Genomic DNA, 19,802 nt, shown 5'->3' with positions numbered 1-19,802 from the left:
GTGATCTAAAGGTACTTTGTCTTTTTTTTTTTTTTTTTTTTTTAATTAATTTAATTGAGAGGAGTAGGGGCAGAGAGAGGGAGAGAGACGGGGAGAGAGTATCCCAGGCAGGCTCCACACTGTCAGTGCAGAGCCTGACTTGGGTCTCAATCTGAAGAACTGTGAAATCATGATCTGTGCTGAAATCAAGAGTCAGGCGCCTAACCAACTGAGCCACCCAGGTGCCCCTAATGTTCTCTTGAAAATTCATATTTGCTTTAGATCCTAGTTTGGATCAAAGATGGTTATTACTGAATTAAGCACAAAGCATTATTTTTATATTTATTTTATGTTTATTTATTTATTTTAAGTAATCTCTACATCCAATATGGGGTTTGAACTCACAACCCTGAAACCAAGAGTTGCATGCTCTTTTGACTGAGCCAGTCAGGTGACCCACAAAAAAATCTTTTTTGAGGTAGATGTATAATTACCATGTATAGTCTTCTTCATTGTGTCTTATATTCTTAAGCAGGAAAAGAGGAGACAGAAAATGTCATTGGATGGTACTAAAAAATTGGGTATGGGCCAAAGTGTCAGTGACAAATCCAGTTTTTCACTGTTTAAAATATTTCAGAACAATTCTGATCCAAGTGTTTTATATTATGCTTTTCCACCAGAGTCTTATTTTGCAGCTCATCTTTTCTAAATAGGTCTATTTTATAGTGTGTATATATAGGTCATTCTGAATCAAGTTAACTTTGCAGTTGATTGGGACCTTGTTTTAAGCTTATTGAACAAAGCTCTGTAACACAGAATTTTGGGCATAGGGCCATTTCCAGAGTCTGGTCCAAATAAACAGCAACAAACAAAGATTGTCTCTTTCTTGGCTGAAGGCTCTCTCTGTGTGGCTTGTCTCAGGACTCTCTTACACTTTTTCTACCCCTTTTATACTCCTCTCCTTTTTCTATTCAGGGCAAAAGTGTTTAGATTTTCATTCTGTAGTTATTCTTTCAGCAAACATTTATTGTGCTTTTACTTATATACAAGATTCTTTGCTTGAAACCTATAATGTCCTCCCTGTATTGGTGTAGTGGCAGTTGTGAGGATAGTAGGCCTTCCAACATGATATTGTAGAAAATATATGAAATACTGAGTAGTTTTGCAATGTCATACTTCCTTTCTGCTCTGCCTTTTTGTCTTTCGATAATTAGAAAGGATTTTGTTTTGGAGGATCTGTAAAAGAAGCATGTTTTCCTTCCCCTACCCCCAATTGGTAAGGGAAAGAAAAGAGAATATAATAAAAATAACATTTTTCAGTATAATAGTTTAAAATAATCATATCTTAAAAGGTAACTTAAAAATCTCATGTACTTAACAAAATTTGTCATTTCAACATTTGTCTTAAAAAATATTTCCCTTTCTAAATAGAATCACTTGTGAAATATTTTAATGAGAACCTTTACTTTCCACAAAATGTATTTTACCCATTAAATTCTTGATCTGCTTATATTATAAATGGCCTGCTTGACCCTTTAAAAAGAAATCATCAAATATGATTTTCTAATTTCCTTAGTCTTTGTTTAATATCTTTTAGTCAGAGCAGAGTTTAACTTATTTTTATTCATGCTGTTTAAAATTTTCTCTAACCTCTGAGCAGGTATTGTATTTTCATGTCTGTTCGCCTTTTGCTTATGCTATTCCCTCAACTTGGATTTTCCTCTGCTCCCCATCCTTTCTTCTTTTTGATCTGCTCAATATGGCTGGCTAAATGAGATTTCTTTTATGGATTTCTTGATGGTGCTTGAGGAATATTTTAATCATTTTATTCACACTGTACTTTGTGTGATTAAAGACTTTTGAAAAATTATACTTAATACATTCAACAGAATACATGTAAGGTATGTTACAACATTTGTAATAATAAAACAACCATCTGGGAATCCAGCACCAAAGTAGAAAAAGATCAATTCTGTTTCTTCTACTTTGGTGCTTCAGTCCATACTCCCAAGAAAATATTTATTTCCTTTCTCTTCAGAAAAGCTTATCACATAAATATGTATTCCTAAGTAATTGTTGTTTAATTGTGTTTGTATTTGGATTTAGTAAAAATAGATTCATGCTGCATATAGTCTAGTGTCACTTGCTTTTTTTTTTTTTTTAATTGAGCGTTATGTTTCTGAGATTTATCTATACTTCATGCATAGTTCATTCATAGTAATGTATAATATTTCAGATATAGCTATGCCCAACTTAATTTTACATTTAATGGATCTGGAATTGTTTTTTTCCCTGTAGTGTGAGGTAGGGATGCATTTTTAGTTTCTTTCTCTGTGGAAACTAGTTGCCCCATTTGAATAATGCATTCTTTCCTTTGTGTCATCACTGTGTAAGATTCAAGTTTCCTTGTAAGTGTGAGCTTGTTTTGAGTTCTCTCTTCTGTTGAATTTGTCTATACTCTTTTACTTAGTATGGCTTTATAATAAATCTTAATGTGCAGGTCCCTCCTCCCTACCTGAACTTTGAAAAAGTTTTATTTATTTAAGTAATCTCTACACTCGATGTAGGGCTCAAACTTAAGACCCTGAGATCAAGAATTATATGTATTCTCTTCTGACTGAACCAGCCAGACGCCCTCCCACTTCCCCCTTTCTAATTTTTTTAAAACCATATCTTGGTCATTCTTTCCCCTTTGCCCATCTATATATATTTTGAAACTATGAAAGACCCTGTTGGGGTTTTTATTGAGAGGCACATTGAAGTTGTAGATGAGTTTGGAAGGTTTGGCATCAGTACTTCATTGGCTGGGAGTGGGGGAATGAGAGAGATGTCTGGTTGTGAGTAAGTGGGTGTGGGTTATACCTGGCTTTGAAGGCCACATAAGTTTTGTTTTCAGGTTAATTTTTCAAACTCCCATTTCACTGTTTCCTTATTTCTTCCCTTATTTATATAACTGGTTAGGGAGAGAGTTTGTTGTAGTTTTATTCAGGATGTTCTGATCATTTCTATTGATTATCTTATTTGCCCCATTTTCATTATTCCCTCTCACAACTCTTGATCTTATTTGTGCTTGTCATATTGAGTCTGTCAAAAGAGTTTCCTATTTGTGTTATCTTAGCTCTAGATTTTGCCTTTTACATTACCAAATTCAGAGGCCTTGTTTGCTTTGTATTAGACTGTTGCAACTTATGTTTTTGTTACCAGCCCATTGCGGTACAAGTTCATTTTGTGTACTGGAAATGCAACATAAAATATTAACAAAATTCAAAAAGTTATTTTTAAAATGTGAAGACTTCCTTCAAATTAAAAACTTCTTCAGACCATTGCAGAAGTCCAAAACTGGACAAGGAATAAACTGTTTTATTGTCATTTGATATTTAGGCAGCAAACAGAATCACCGTACTATGTTTAACTTACTTCTCTGACTTTATTTGAGCTTTGAATTACGTGTAAGTTCTTCAGGAATGTACTCATGCCTTAAAAGGTGATCTTCTGAACATGTACATTCTGTCTTTTACTTCCAAATTTCTCATGTATATTGTTTCGACTTTATCACTTCATTAGGTGCTGAATCATCAAACATGACTTGATTTATTAGAACTTGTCTTTGGGTTTCTAGCTTTTCTCTAGTTTGTCCTGCTGATAGCCACATCTGTAACATGTGCTTTCTTCTTTTAAATGAATTGTAGTCTTTAGGGCTTGGAATCATTGAGTTTTAAGCGTCCAGAGTCTTAATGACCATTAGACTGGGTCTGAGGAGTCCTCTAAGATCCTAATATTGCTAATGGCAAAACTAGAGATTTGAACATAATTTGTGTTCATCATTTAGTTATTTTATTTAATTATTTTTTTATTATCTATTATCTATCTATCTATCTGTTAAAGTTTTATTTATTTAAGCAGTCTCTGCACCCAGCATGGGGCTTGAACTCATGACTTGGAAATGAAGAATCACATGCTCTTCCAACTGAGCCAGCCAGGTTCCCCTATTTTACTTTTTAAAATAAAAGTTGTATATATTTTAGGTGTACAACATACACATATACAGGGGGAAATGATTACTATAGTCAAGCTAATTAACATATCTTCTCACAAAGTTACTGTGTGTGTGTGTGTGTGTGTGTGTGTAAAGAGAACACCTGAAATTTACTCTTTGTAAATTTCTAGTATTCAGTATGGTATTATTAACTGTAGTCATCACGCTGTACATTACATTGCTAGACTTAACTCATTCTTTATAACTGCAGCTTTGTTTGTAGCCTTTGACCGATCTCTCTCCATTTCCCGCACTCCCAGAGTCTGGTAATCATCCTCTGTTCTGCTTTTTGTGCTTTCAGCTTTTTAGATTGTTCATTTCCTCCACCTCCCCACCCAATCTCCTTCTGTGTGTTTGACTTTTGTTAGAGTCTACATATAAGTGAGATGATGCAGCTTTTTTCTTTCTGTATTTGACTTAGTTCACTTAGCACTTAGTTCACTCCAGATTCAACACTCCTTATATTTCTAATACATAATGTGATATGTCCATGTTTTCACATTAATATTTTAGAAATACTTTACCTTAACTGCAAGGTTGTAGATTGGATAGTTCGATAAATAAGACTCAGATGTGTTTATTTTTTTTTAGTACTTTTTTGTATCAAGCAGTATTATTGTTATCCCCATTTAATATAAGCAAAATGGAATCTTAGCTAAAAAGCTTGTATAAGATGTCACAACTAGTACGTGAAGGAGCCAGTGTTCAAAACTAGATTCGTGTGTGTGTTTTCTTTAAACCAGTGGTTTTCATCTGTGCTTCTTAGGTCTAGGAATTGCTGCAAGGTGATCACGTGAGCAACCAGGGTAACTCATAAATTTGATCCCCAGTATATTAGAATTGAAAACTAATTTTCTTTATATCAAACTGCTATTTTGCTATCTAAAGATGAAAAAAGAGCGAAAGTAAGGAATTCAAGTATGAGTAGGAATTAGTCTCCCTGAAAAAGCTAACTTTGGCTCGGTGAGCATATGCATGCTGTTGTTATACAAATGTTCCAAGTCTGTTCCCCTCCTCCTACCTGCTGTATTCACTCACTGTGCCATATGGAGGGTTGTGCATTGCTGGAGGGGTTGTATTCCTACTGGGGAGATTGGGGAGAGAGTGGACTCAGAGAAAAAAACCTTCAAGTAATTTGAAATAGTGTCCTAAATACATCTGCAATGTGTAAGGGAAGTAGGATGGGTGAAAAAGACGATTTTAAGGCGAGTTGTGCACACGATGCTGTTTGAGAGGATAGAGGAAGAACTTGAGCCATTTTGAATTTCTTTTTCCCATGAAGACTGGGAATTGAGTGGGGTGTTCTTTAATAGGATTTAAGCAGGTGAGATGTCTTCAAAGTTTTTCATTTTGTTTCTCAAGTTGACTGTTTTTGTAAAGATCACATGGTTACACCATATATAAAGAACAGATTGGAAAGGGAATAGATTGGATGCAAGTGGACTAGTTAGAAGGCTGTTGCAATAACCAAGGTGAGAGATGGTACAGTAGATTGACTATGATTAAGGTGTTGGAAACAGAAGGAAACACATTAAAAAAATTTTTTTTAATGTCTTTTTATTTATATTTGAGAGAGAGACAGAGCGCAAGTGGGGAAGAGGCAGAGAGAGAGAGATGGAGACAGAATCTGAAGCGGGCTCCAGGCTCTGAGCTGTCAGCACAGGTCCCAGCACAGGGCTCAGACTCATGAACCGTGAGATCATGACCTGAGCTGAAGTTGGATGCTTAACTGACTGAGCCAACCAGGTGCCCCAAAGGAAACACGTTTCAAGTTTGTATATAAATTCAGGTGTAATTGACGTATTAGTTTCAGCTGTACAACATAATGATTCAATATTTGTATATGTTCCAAAGTGATCACCAGAGTAAGTCTAGTTAACATCTGTCCCTGTACATAGTTATAAAAATTATTTTCTTGTGATGAAGACTTTCAAGATTTACTCTTAGCTTTCAGATATGCAATATGGTATTATTAATGATAGCATGCTGCATATTACATCCCTATAACTTATTTATTTTGTAAGTTTATTTCATAAGATAAGTTTGTACCTTTTGACTCCCTTAACCCATTTTGCCCAGTCCGTGTCTCTGGCAACCACCAGTGTGTTCTCTGTATCCGTAGGCTTGTTTTTTGTTTGTTTTTTAGATTCCACATACAAGTGAGATCCTATGGTATATGTCTTTTTCTGTCTTAATTCACTTAGCATAATACATAATACCCTCAATGTCCTCCATTATGTTGCAAATGGAAATATTTCATACCTTTTTAAATGGCTGAATAGTACTCTATTGTATGGTATACCATTGTGGTAATATATATACCACAGCTTCTTTACCCATTCATCTATTGATCGGTACTTAGTTTTTTTTTCCCCCCTATTTCTTGGCAATTGTAAACAGTGCTGCAGTGAACATGGAAGTGCATATATCTTTTGGGGTTAGTGTTTTCATTTTCTTCAGATAAATACTCAGAGGTGGAATTGCTGCATCATGTGGTAGTTCTGTTTTTAATTTTTTGAGGAACCTCCATACCTTTTTACATAGTGGCTACACCCATTTGCATTCCCACTAATAGTGCACAGGAGTTCCCTTTTCTCCACATGCTCACTAGCACTTGTTAAAGGTAAATGTGACAAGATTTAGTGATATTGGATATTAAGTAAATGCTAGATACCTGACTTAAATAATTGCAGGCTCTGCCATCATTGCGGAGCCTGACGTGGGGCTTGATCTCATGAACCATGAGATCATGACCTGAGCTGAAATCTAGAGTCAGATATTTAACTGACTGAGCCACCCAGGTGTCCCTGACTTAAATAACTTGAGAGAGAACTGAAATAGGAATGTTGAAATAGAGTTGAGTAGACTGTGTTTGATTTTGGGCAGCTCCATTTTGAGGTGCAAGTGACGTTAACAGAGTAATGTCACACTTTTTTTTTTTTGTATAATTCAGCAGCCTTGAGGAGAGGTCTAGAATAAAGTTTATGTGTGTGTAAATGGCAGTTTTTATACCTGCATGTGGGTGAGTTTGCCAGGGAGAGATTATAAAGCCTAGAGAGCCTAGGACTGACCATGGAGGCATTGCATCTGTAAAGTGACTTTGCAAAGGACACAGAGATGAGTGTTCAGGGAGTTAGAACAAACCAGGTGAATGTTAGTCCATGTATTTTACTCTCCAAAATCTCCAAAATACCGAAGTCTCAGTATTTACTTTTCTATGGAATTATGAACCCCCAAACTTAACTTCGTGTCAGAATTTAGCTAAAATTTGTACTAAACTCGTGCTATTACAAAAGCAAGAGTTTAAAAGATAAGTAGAAGCATTAAACATGTAGCTCTTTACAATTTGTAACATCAATGACTAACTATATCAGATAATCTCCAAAATTGCTGAGGGGAAGGGAACTGAACTGGCCTGAGTTGTGAATTGTTTTACTATAAAAACTGGTTTGCTTTGTTTCAAGAACTGTGAAGGGTCTGAGTTTTTGCCATCTATGCAAGCTAGCAAGTTAGACTGCCACAGTTTCATAGATGCTGGTAGAAGATACAAGACTTCTGGGTTAGAGACATAGGACTTCTTCTTCATGACAATGGCAGGAGCCAGTGTTGGCATTTGTGCCAGTTTTCCAAGCCCAAGCTCCATAGAGAAATGTGAAGAGGGCTGAGTGATGCCTGTGGTTCTACCTTGCCTGTATTGCAGCCTAGTCTGTTTTATAGGAGAGGAACCTCCAGGTTAGGGAACCCATACTTTTACAATGGGAAGTAGCCTGTCCAGTGTTAATCCTAGAGGGAGATGACATCTTTGTTGTTTGAGACAGTAAGTGAACCTGCTCTTTGCTCCTGAGGGAGACATTTTTATCCTTCATGTTTATCATATGTTTATCCTTACAAACATATTTAACAAGATATTATGGAACAAAGAGAGGCAATGGCTGTACTCACAAGATACACAGAAATGTTATGGAACCATGGACAATTTACCTTCAACAATATTTGCCCCTAATTTCTTAAAAAAAATTTTTTTAATGTTTATTTATTTTTGAGAGAGAAAGAGAGACAGAGTGCAAGTGGGGGAGGGGCAGAGAGAGAGGGAGACAGTCCGAAGCAGACTCCAGGCTCTGAGCTGTCAGCACAGAGCCCAGTGTGGGGCTCGAAACCACAAACAGATCATGACCTGAGCTGGAGTCAGACGCCTAACCTAGTGAGCCACCCGAGTATTCCAATATTTGCCCCTAATTTCTATACATTTCTTGGATTCTGGTAAAATTTCTCATGACGATACTTTTTACTGGTCACTCATTAATTTGTCTGACAAAGGCTGGGACTAGAGCTATTCAGTTTATCTCATAAGACATTTAATTAAAGTTATTCATTGTCAGTAGGGTAGCAGGATGAGGTCAAACTGCAATATTGACCTCAACTGTGCTCCCTAGGGTCCTAGACCCAGGCATTTGAACAAGTGCCAAGGTCTGCCTTAGAGAGCCAAGTGGCTTTCTCTATAAGTTTCTTCACCGATTTTCTACTTGATCCAGGGCATTAATCTAAGAATTACAGGATGTATTAAGGAATGCACAGATTTGGCCTTGTCCTGCAAGGAGGAAGTCTAGGACAATTCTGTCATCCATCATAATCCTGGTCAGTGAATTGAGACTGACCTGAGTGGCCCCAGGACTGAGGTGATATCACTGATCACCTTAGCTGAAATCAGGGACAAGTTTCCAACCACATTTCGTTTGTTTCTTTTTCTTTCTTTTTTTTTTTTAAGTTTTATTTATTTATTTTGAGAGAGACAGAGGTGGTGTGAGTGGAAGGGGCAGAGAGACAGGAAGAGAGAGAATCCCAAGCAGGCTCCATGCTGCCTGCGCAGAGCCTGATGTAGGGTCCGAACTCACGAAACTATGAGATCATGACCTGAGCTGAAATCAAGAGATGGATGCTTAACCGACTGAACCACCCAGGCTCATTTTCCAATGGGATGACTCCCATTTTAGGGATAACTGCCTCAGACTGCATGTAATTAACAAGTTATCCTTCTGAGAGGTCCATCCACCCCCATCCCCCCACCAAATAATTAAGAATACCCTTACTTTGGAAAGGGCAAAGTTGATGTTTGCTGCACCAGTATTCCTGTGAAGAATGTGGTGTTTACAGTTGTTGTCCCCTTCTTCCCCAGATATGTCCTAAAGTCAAGGAGCACAGGCTGAGTTTCTGCAGTGTTGCCTCCTGGAGAGCTGCTAGGCTTTAGAGGTTCCAGAGAGTCTAATGCTAAAACAAGTTGAGAGTCTAATGCTAAAAAAGTAATGTTTTTGGAGGGATTACCTGAAGGCAGTCAGTCCAGTCTGTCCTATTTATGCCATCAGCCAGGTAGCATTCATCTGCCCTTTGGAATGACTAAATGATAGCTATAGGAAAGACACCTGGAGGTATTGACAGGTATTATATATGGGAAGTATAGGAACTGGGGCCCTCGGCTGCTTCCTGAAGACTTCTCTGTGACATTAAAGAGAATGGTGATCCAGTTGTGATCATAGCTGTTCAGCAGGGTATGGCAGACTTAGCAGTCTAATTTCAGGCACTTCCACTGTTTAGGAGAGCTGCACTAGGGAATTTTCCTTTGTGAGAAAGACTCCAGGGGTGATTTTGGAAGACCGAGAGTACTAAAGCCCCTCTTTCTTCCCTCTTGAGATCTAAAGTGTTTACTCCATGGGTGCCAGAGTTCTTCTAGTTCCACAAGATCGGTGTGTCCTGTACCAGTACAGAACTTCTCCCTTTCCCCCAGTCATCCCTGACTCTCACCCAAATCTTTTGTCTGGAAGGGTCAGATGCAAGAGGGACAAGGGCATTTTTATTAAATGTAATTACAGAGACCCTGCTGTGTCTTCTGTTTTGGTCCACATGATTCACTGTAAGGGGACTTCATGAGCAGTATACTTTCTTAACCAAATGGTCACTATCTGTATTGTCTAAGACCACAGAAATCCAACAAGAAAATTCAGGTGACTGAACCAGAATTATGTTAGAAATCCCAAGGCCCTCTTTTGTCTAGGCTGCTATCCAGAGGGTACAGATCAGGCCAGCTTGGGGTTTCCATTAGGGGAAAGAAAGAAGCATCACCTTTGGGAATGGTCAGGACAGATCTCAAGTGGCAAGGAGGAGATGGTCTCTTCCTGGGGTCATCCACATTCAGTAACCAAACTGCTGTACTGATATGTGTGAACCAGGAAGAATTAAGGGAGGTATAGTCAGAAATCTTTCTGAGTTGATTAAAAAAAACTTTTTAATTATGGTAAAATACACATGACATAAAATTTCCCATCTTAACCTTTTTTTTTTTTTAATTTTTATTTTTTAAGTAATCTCTACATCCAGCATGGGCCTCGAACTCAAAACCCCAAGATCAGGAGTCGCATGTTCTACTGACTGAGCCAGGCAGTCGGTACCTAACCATTTTAAGTGTTCGGTTCTTTAGTGTTAAGTATGTTCATAGTGTTGTGCAACCAATTTTCAGAACTCTCTTCATCTTACAGAACTGAAAGTCTGTATACATTAAATAACACCTCCCATTGCCCTCTCCCTTCAGACCCTAGCAACTGTAATCCTGTTTTGTCTCTATGAATCTGACTACTCTAGATACTTCATATCAGTAGAATCATATAATATTTTTCCTTTTGTGACTGGCTTATTTTAGTTGGCATAATGGCCTCAAAATTCATATTGTAGTATGTGTCAGAATTTCTTTACTGAAAAAAAATTTTTTTTCTTTAATGTTTATTTTTGAGAGAGAGACCACAAGTGGGGAAAGGGCAGAGAGAGGGAGAAATAGAATCGGAAGCAGGCTCCAGGCTCTGTGCTGACAGCTCAGCACAGATGTGGGGCTCGAACTCACCGAACCACGAAATCATGACCTGAGCTGATGTCGGACCCTCAACTGACTGAGCCACCCAGGTGCCCCAGAATTTCTTTACTTTTTAAGGCTGAGTAATATTTCACACTTTGTTTATTCATCCTTCCATTAATGACACTTGGGTTATTCTACCTTTTGCCTCTTGTAAATAAAGCCACTATGGACATGAGTGTACAAATATCTCCTGAAGACCCTACTTTCAGTTCTTTTGGGTATATACCCAGCAGTGGAATTGTTGAGTCCTATGATAATTTTATTTTTAATCTTTTGAGGGACCACTACACTGTTTTCCACAGAAGTTGTATCATTTTACATTCTCACCAGCAATGCCCAGGTGTTCCATATTCTCCAGGTCCTCCTCAACACTTGTTATTTTCTGTTTGTTCTTTGGGGATAGTAGCCATCCTGATGGGTATGTTATCTCATTGTGGTTTTGATTTGAATTTCCCTAGTGATTTAGTAATGTTGAGCATCTTTTCATGTACTTATTGGCCATTTGTATATCTTCTTATCTATCTATCTATCTATCTATCTATCTTTGGAGAAATATCTAATCAAGTCCTTTGTCCATTTTTGAATCCAGTTTGTTTTTTGTTTTTGAATGTTTTGAGTTGATTTTTGAGGAGGTTGTTCCAGCATCCAGCAATACAGGATGCCTGTGGATGGTAGGGAGTGTGGAAGGCCATCAAATGCCTTCACTAACAGCCCATTGTTAGTGACCTTTGGAATAAAAACATCATTATCAGACTGCATATGGTTTGGAAAGTGAAAAACATGACAGATTAGTGTCAAGGGTAACAGTAGTGTGTCTGGAGTCACCTGGAGTGGAATAGCAATAGCATAACCTGAAAAAGTGTCATCAATGGTAAGGCACCACTAATAGTGTGAAGGGTGGGGGGTAAGGTCTGATGTAGCCAATCTGTCCGTAGCAAGTGATGTGACCTCCTTCACCATGAGACAAATGGATCTTCTGGGAATTACACGTGTCGGATGCAGTGGCTGCCTCTGCATCAGGAACACAGAGTCCTTTACCATGATTCTATTCTGTGATTGTACATGTGTTGCTGTATGATGATAGAACCTGCAGCGGTAATGGCAATCTGGGCAGTACAGTCTTAATCAGCTTCATTCCATTTGATCTCTTCAGACACTGGCCCCTTACCGTGGGCATCTGTGGTTGTGACCTCGATGATCTGATCAGCCACTGCAATATGTCCCCACAGTTTATGACCAGTTTTTAATATGTCAGTCTGTAGTTTTCCAAGTGGTAGACCAAACAGGTAGGTCATTGGTAACAGACTCAGAGTCAGTAAAAATGTAACAAGGTTTATGAGGGGGAGTATTGGTCAGATCTATGAGAGCATTCTTGAATTCTGCCCACAGAGTAAAGCAACCACACCCATTTTCAGCTCTGTGTGGCTGGCCCTGAAATTGAACAGCACAGCAGCCCACCAGGCACTCTTGGGTTTCATTGTAGTTGAATCGTTGGTGAGCCAGGTGCAGATGTTCATGGGATCCTCTGTGAGTCAGGTGCTTCAATGAGCCAGCGACTTTGGTTCAGGTGGCAGAGTGAAGGATAAAATTTCCCCACAGGGATAATTGCCATTTTTTTCATATGAAACTGAAATACCATAGGGGCCAGGCTGGTTGCATTCTTGAATATCCCACTTCAGTGTGAGAAAAGAGGCTTGATAGGCTCTTCCCACCTTACTAGTCATTGAGTTTGTGTTAACCCATCCTAAATAGGAAACTCCAAAAGGAGTGTACCTGGTGGCCGTGTCAGGGAGGCATTGAATCCAAAAATTAAGGGATACCTTTGGTGGAGGCTGCTCCTCTTGCCAGAGGCTCCAGTCAGTAAACTCATCTGTGCATGGAGACTTGTACTGAAAGGGATCATAAGGATTGTGGAACGCCTAAGCTACCAGTGCTTTCTACATGGGCTCTTCCCAGTTGTCATAATCCCCTTCGGCACTTAGGAGCATTCACGGTGCAGATGTGTAAAATCAGTACCAGTTATACATTCAGTGATAGAAGCCACAACAGTAATACACTGAATTGGTCCAAAGATACCAGCTGTAAAGTATGAGTTAGTTACTCTTTCTCACTGTGAATCCTGTCCAAACCTCAATAGCTGAAAGCAAGTACCCTCTCCCTTCACAGAATGGCTATGAAGGTGACATGGGCTTCTGTATCTAACAGCCATGAAATTTTGGGTTCTTCCCCTCCTTCATGATCTGGCATACTTGGGTATGTTTGATCTTCAGTTCCCCTTAGGGACTAGGAAAACTCCACCCCCAATCATCTTTCTCTGTAAAGCAGCTGAGGCTGGGCTAGAGGGGAGGTGGGGAGAGAGCAGCTCTGCACCAGTAAACAAGGTGCATTTCCTTTCAGTTTTGAGCAGTGCTGTAGCTACAAGCTGATCAATCAAATAAATCTGTAGTGTAGTGTTTTTGATCCACCCAAGGTCCCATGGTCTGTGGCAGGGTCATCATTACTGACATTCAGCAACTACAGCCAGATAGCTTTCTGACAGAGAGATGAGCTTGTGCCCTTTGGATGACTTGTGACAGCATTATTTTTAAGAATCCCCCTACTGTAGGCTATGTGCTGCTCCATTGTTGTGATAACCTCTCTTAAATTCTTGCTTGATTTCAACATAAGAATTAGAGGAGTTTTCCAAGTTTGGAAGGTCTGAGAGTAGGAATTTATCTAGATTTCTTGGGCGAGTTTCTCATTCTCCAGTGATCCCCTTCATCATCATTTTAATCCTAAATCAGTACAGTAAGAACCTGAAGACTACTCAGTGCCTGTAGTAGTTTCTCTCAGTAAAATTTCAGGGGTGGGGGTGGAGTTGAGCAAACCTCCCTCATAGCAGACAGGACCTACTGCCAAAAAATGCTGAGGTCTTTTACTCATCTTGTATGGACTGAATGTTGACAGGATAGACTATAGAAGGGACTGAGCAGTAACATAGTCAGCTGTTGCCATGTGTACTAAGCATTATGTGGGGCGTCTGGGTGGCTCAGTTAAGCATCTGACTCTTCATTTTGGCTCAGATTATGACCTAGCAGTTCATGAGTTTGAGCCCTGCTTCGGGCTGTGCCCTGACAGCACAGAGCCTGCTTGGGATTCTCCCCCCAACCTCTGCCCCTGCTTTCTCACTCTCTGTCAAAATAAATAAGTAAAAGCTTAAAAAAATTTCTTAAAACATTATGTGCCCCGTCCCCATATCTTCTAAGCAAACTAGCTGAAGTTCTAAAGATTCTTCTGGTTCTCACCACAGTGGTTGCAGTTTTTCTCCTTTGGCACCCAGTGAAACATTGGGTGTAAAATTGTCTGAAAGGGAACAGAACTTTGTGTTCCCTGCTCCCTCTGCCAGGTAAATCTTAGTACCAGTTGTTTATAGGGCATACCTTCTGAAGCTGACTGTCAGGTTGATGGAAAGTTAACAGTAACTGGGGCATCATTCAGACTGCTATCTTTGAACCTACAAAATGGTCCTCACCCTGAAACTATCACCTCAGCTTAGCCTTATTAATAGGCAGTAGAGGACAGTTCATTGCTTGGTTGACCATCCCATTTGGTCAGCACGTTCGCTCACGATTCCCATGGACTTCTTTTGATTCCTGTTTGCTGGTCTTTCGTTCCATTTCTAGAAAACTCTGTCAGCATTCCATTCTCATTGCTGAAACTGTCAAAAATTCTGAAGAGTTTTAAGATTATTTTACATTTCCTGCAAGCTAAGAAGTTAGCCTGCCAGAATAGATACTGTTAAGAGACATGAGACTCTTGGGTCAGACCCAGGATGTCATTGCTCATGGCAATGGCAGTAGCCAATGTCAGTATTTGTGCTAGATAACTAGCCCCAATTTCCATAGGATCCTGCAAAGAGAGCCAAGTGATACTTGTACACACAGTTGGTTTCATTACAAGAAAGGAACTCCAGTTTATGGGACCAGATTTTTTACAACAGGCAAAAAGCCTTCCTGACCTTTGCCCCAGGGATGACATTATTTTTATTACACTGGGAAGAAACAACTCTGCCATCTGCTCTCCAAGAAGACACTATATGAAGGCTGTTTACTATATAAATATCCAGGACAGAGGGAGTAGTGCTTTTTCTTATAAAATGTGGAAAATTGCTAGACACTTAGGGTAGTTGTCTCCCTAATTTTGGAGTCGGGACAACATTTTTAATTACAGGTTCTTTCCCAATCAATTTTTTAAAATTTGGAAATAGAGGGGCACATGAGTGGCTTAGTCTGATCCTTGGTTTCAGCTCAGTTCATGATCTCATGATCATGGGATCAAGCCCCGCATGGGGCTCTGCACTGAACGTGGAGCCTGCTTGAAATATCTCTGTCTCTTTCTCTCTGCCTCTTCTTCTCCCTTTCTCCACTCCGCATGCGTGTTCTCTCTCTAAAGTAAATAAAATTTGGAAATAGAATCTTCAACAGGCATTAACATGAAACTTTTTCTTTCTTTCTTTTTTTTTTTTTTAAATGTTTATTTATTTTTGAGACAGAGCGAGACAGAGCATGAGCAAGGGAGAGGCAGAGAGAGAGGGAGACACAAAATCCGAAGCAGGTTCCAGGCTCTGAGCTGTCAGCACAGAGCCAGACGTGGGGCTCAAACTCGTCAATGGCGAGATCGTGACCTGAGCTGAAGTTGGATGCTCAACCGACTGAGCCACACAGGCGCCCCTTCTTGTTTTATTTTTCTGACAATACTCCCCTGCCCCTTGCTGCTTTTCTACCTAGACTATTGTAATTGCTTCCTACCTGGTCTCACTGCCAGTACTCTTGTTCTGTCTGTCCTCAACACTTCTACCAGAGGTATTTTTTAAAATGCAGATCTGATGATGTCACTCAGTTCAGATTTGTCATTGGTTCCTCACTACCATTAGGGCAAAGTTTAAATTGTCGAGTAGTTGTGTAATTATTTCTTATGTGCTGACTACTGTCCAATTTTAAATGTTGGCAACTAAACAACAGCAAATTTTTTTTTAAGCCATAAAGGCCAGAATTAGCTAGGCTTCATGTTGCCAATGTATAACCTCTGCTGTAACTTACCATCTTTTCTAATAATTGCCTTGAATAATTTCCCTATCTGCGTCTTCTTTTATTCATACTTAAAAACCTACATGCTGTATAGTCTTTAAGTGAGCCCTTCTGAACCTAGTTAGGTATCTTGGCTCTGACATTGTGCATGTGTCACTACAGCACTAACCTCATTGTGTTGTAGTTATTTTATTTTATTTTGTTTTTCCAGGTCTGCCTCCCCAGTAAATAAAGTGTAAGCTGCTCAGAGCAAGACCCCTCCACTTTCCATACACACTGAGTTTTTAGGAATGAAAATTGCTTTCCTGGAAATTGTTTTGGAATCAAATCCATTAAATCTGTTGGTGCTTTTAATCACCTTTAGATAGTACCTGTTTTGAGCCTCAAGGATGTTAATTTCCTTAATTTTGAAGGGAAAGATATAGTATTCACTGGAGATCAGACATGTAATTCAGTCCTGTGGTCCAACGTGTATGTAGTCTGGTATGATGGACATAATATAATTTACTGTGCCTAATAATATTTTTTTGCTTTTTTCACATTTAAAATACAGACTGTGGACATTCATAAAGAAAAAGTGGCTCGAAGAGAGATTGGCATTTTGACAACAAATAAGAATACATCAAGAACTCACAAAATAATAGCACCTGCAAATATGGAGCGCCCTGTAAGGTATATTCGGAAACCTATTGACTATACAGTTCTGGATGATGTGGGCCATGGTGTCAAGGTAAGCATTTTTATATTACATTAACTTGAAATAATTTATCCAGTAAATATTTTGAGTAGGAAATAGGAAGATAAAAATATTTTTCTTTTTAAAAAAATATTTATTTTGAGAGAGAGAGCCTGTGAGGGAGGGGTAGAAAGAGAGAGAATCCCAAGCAGTCTGCACACTGTTAGTTCAGAGCCCAAAGTGGGGCTTAATCCCATGAACTGTGAGATCATGACCTGAGCCCAAATCAAGAGTCACACACTCAACCAGGTGAGCCACCCAAGTGCTCCTAATTTTCTTAATTAATAGATTCTATTAGCTAGTAGCTAGCATTACAGTTTTCAAAGAACATTTAATATTAATTGTGTATTCTATATACTAAGCTTAAGGCAGAATTTTACCTGTGGAACAGGCTTTATTTAAGAAGATAATAAAACTTAAAATGGCTGTTCATCAGTTAAGCCATTTGAATCCTAAACTAATACTTCAAATTTGTGAGTACCATGAATGAATGGATATTTAAAAATAAAACTTGTAGGCTTTACAGTGTTGGTTTAGAAAATAATTTATAAGAACTTTCACCCTTTGATTTCTAAATATGTTTATATATTAGTGCATATGTGTAGATGTGGCTGTAATTCCAGCAACTTATGAAAAATAAAAGATTGTATGTAGTTTTGTTTTGTGCCCCACCCCCATCTCTTCCTCCTCACCCCTGCCCCTAGGGGCTTTTAGGAGAGATTATTTGTTGCCCATGTTTATTTCTTAGCACGGCAGAATTAACTCCTTTTGAAGGATACCTGTGACTTGTCAACTTCATAGGTGTTCGTGGGTCATTTTGTAAACATACTGAATGGCCTGAATTCTTCCGTCTTCTCTCTTCAGGATAAATGATTCCTCTCAAATTCAGTAGTCCTTTTCCTAGAGGACCTTTATTTTGATTTTGTATCTAGTTTTCAGAATTTTTATAATAGAATTTTAGGAGTCAGCTAGAATCTGGAAGCTTTCCCTAGCTGATCTGACAGATGCTATTGCTGGATCTGTTGCATTCTGAATTATTTGGGGTTCTTGATCAAGAGTGGGGAAATAGCTGACTGATAACACTGACCTTTATTCTTCTCTGAGATTATGGAATCTGCTCTTTACTGTGATGCTTGGAAGTTATATGTAAAATTTGAACACTTTGCACATGTAAAGGATGCTACTTGTTTGTTTCTTATATTTTTACCCAGAGGATGTGGCTAGGGCTGTGTAAGAGCTTAAATTCAATTTTAATTTAAGATATTTTAGACTAGATTGAACTTTAGGATTTGAATATTGAGAGTCTAGAAGAACTCTTTGTATGATTAACTGCCTTGGGATTAAAACTTACATATATACATATATACATATGCACGCATGTACACACACAAACCCACTCTCACTCACTTCTCCTTTTTATTTCTTTCAGAACAGTATACATGCATTAAGAAAGTTCTGTCACCAGCTTAGAAGTGAATATCCTATATTATCCCTCTACTAATAAATATATTTAATAGTTTAATACATAGTCCTTAGCAGATTAGAAGACGAAAGCAAATTTTACAAGGAAATTTTGGGTGAGAAAATGAAGCTGTTTCATCATAAATGTATAAATGGGAAGTGTAAATGCCACATTACATATATATATATACTGTATATATATATATATATGAAGTATATATATACATATATATATGAAGTATATATATATATGAAGTATATATATACATATATATATATGAAGTATATATATATATATGAAGTATATATATACATATATATATGAAGTATATATATATATATATGAAGTATGAAGATGTAAATTTAGGCAGTCTACTTTTTGTAATGGATGTTGACACTTTTTTTTTAGTATTGTGGCAAAATATAAAATTTACCATTTAACATTTTCAGTGTACAGCTTTGTGGCACTAAGTACATTTATATAGTTGTACAGGTTATTGTTTTGACTAGGGGTGGGAGGGTGGGTGGTCCATGAGAACATTATGTCTTAGAAGCTGCTATGTGGCATATTTGTCTATATTTTGTTTCTGTGACATACAAATATACACATAATTATTTTTTCCCCAGTTGTCTCATTGCCACTTTATTTCTCCTGTTTTCTGATTTTTCTGAGAGATCATTGCCAAATTAAATAAATACTTCTAGAGTATAGAGGTATAGGAAGCTTAGAAATTTGTAGTAGTTAATTTAACAAATGCTAGGGCCAATATTATGAGAAATAAAAGAGAGAAGCTGTACTTAGTTATAGATCTAGAATTACTTTATCTTTTGTCCCATTTACTGTTTAGAAATTTTTTTTCCTATTGATTGTTAAGGGTTCTTTTTTCTGTTAAGGAAATGAGCTCTTTATATATTGGCAAATATTTCTTCATACTGCTGTTTGACTTTTGCCTCTGTTGTTTTGGTATTTTAAAAAATATATACAGATTAAAAAAATTGCTTCCAAATATATTAATATTCTTACAGCTGCTAAGTTTTATGTTAAGGTTTCCATGCTCCAAAATTAATATTCCATCATATTTTATTTTGTGATATAAATTTAAGGGGTTTGGTATTTGTATTATTTAAATATTTACTGTGCTAAAGCGTTTTATGCTGTGAAGTAGATGGTTACACAGAAATTTGGTATGAATTAAAAATATGGACAAAATGGGGTGCCTGGGAAGCTCAGTCGGTTGAACATCCGACTCTTGATCTCAGCTCAGGTCTTGATCTCAGGGTAATGATTCAAGTCCCTCATTGGGCTCCATGCTGTTTGTGGGCCCTACTTTAAAAAAAAAAAAAAAAAAAAAAAATATATATATATATATATATATATATATATATATATATATATGGAAAAAAATGTATTTTTTTAACATTTTATTTTATTCTTGAGAGAGAGAGTATGAACGGGGAGGGACAGAGGGAAGGGAAGACACAGAACCTGAAGCAGGCTCCAGGCTCTGATCTGTCAGCACAGAGCCTGATGCGGGGCTTGAACCTGCAAACAGTGAGATCATGACCTGAGCTGAAGTTGGGTGCCCAACCGACTGAGCCGCCCAAGCACCCCGTATATATGGAAAA

At 38.0% G+C, this 19,802-nt stretch overlaps 1 protein-coding gene across 8 annotated transcripts in view; it reads left to right on the top strand.

Annotated features, from left to right (window-relative positions):
- The window catches only part of ABI1 (abl interactor 1), a 126,379-nt gene that overhangs the window by 80,101 nt on the left and 26,476 nt on the right, over nucleotides 1-19,802 (top strand). For all 8 annotated transcript variants that reach the window (XM_007081310.3, XM_007081315.3, XM_007081313.3 and 5 more), the window contains exon 3: nucleotides 16,533-16,709. In XM_007081310.3, the coding sequence (XP_007081372.1) occupies nucleotides 16,533-16,709 (177 nt within the window). The remainder of the gene's footprint in view (nucleotides 1-16,532; nucleotides 16,710-19,802) is intronic.

The sequence above is a fragment of the Panthera tigris genome, chromosome B4 (assembly GCF_018350195.1).
Source record: "Panthera tigris isolate Pti1 chromosome B4, P.tigris_Pti1_mat1.1, whole genome shotgun sequence".
Classification (NCBI taxonomy): domain Eukaryota; kingdom Metazoa; phylum Chordata; class Mammalia; order Carnivora; family Felidae; genus Panthera; species Panthera tigris.
This window is presented reverse-complemented; position numbering and strand designations above follow the sequence as displayed.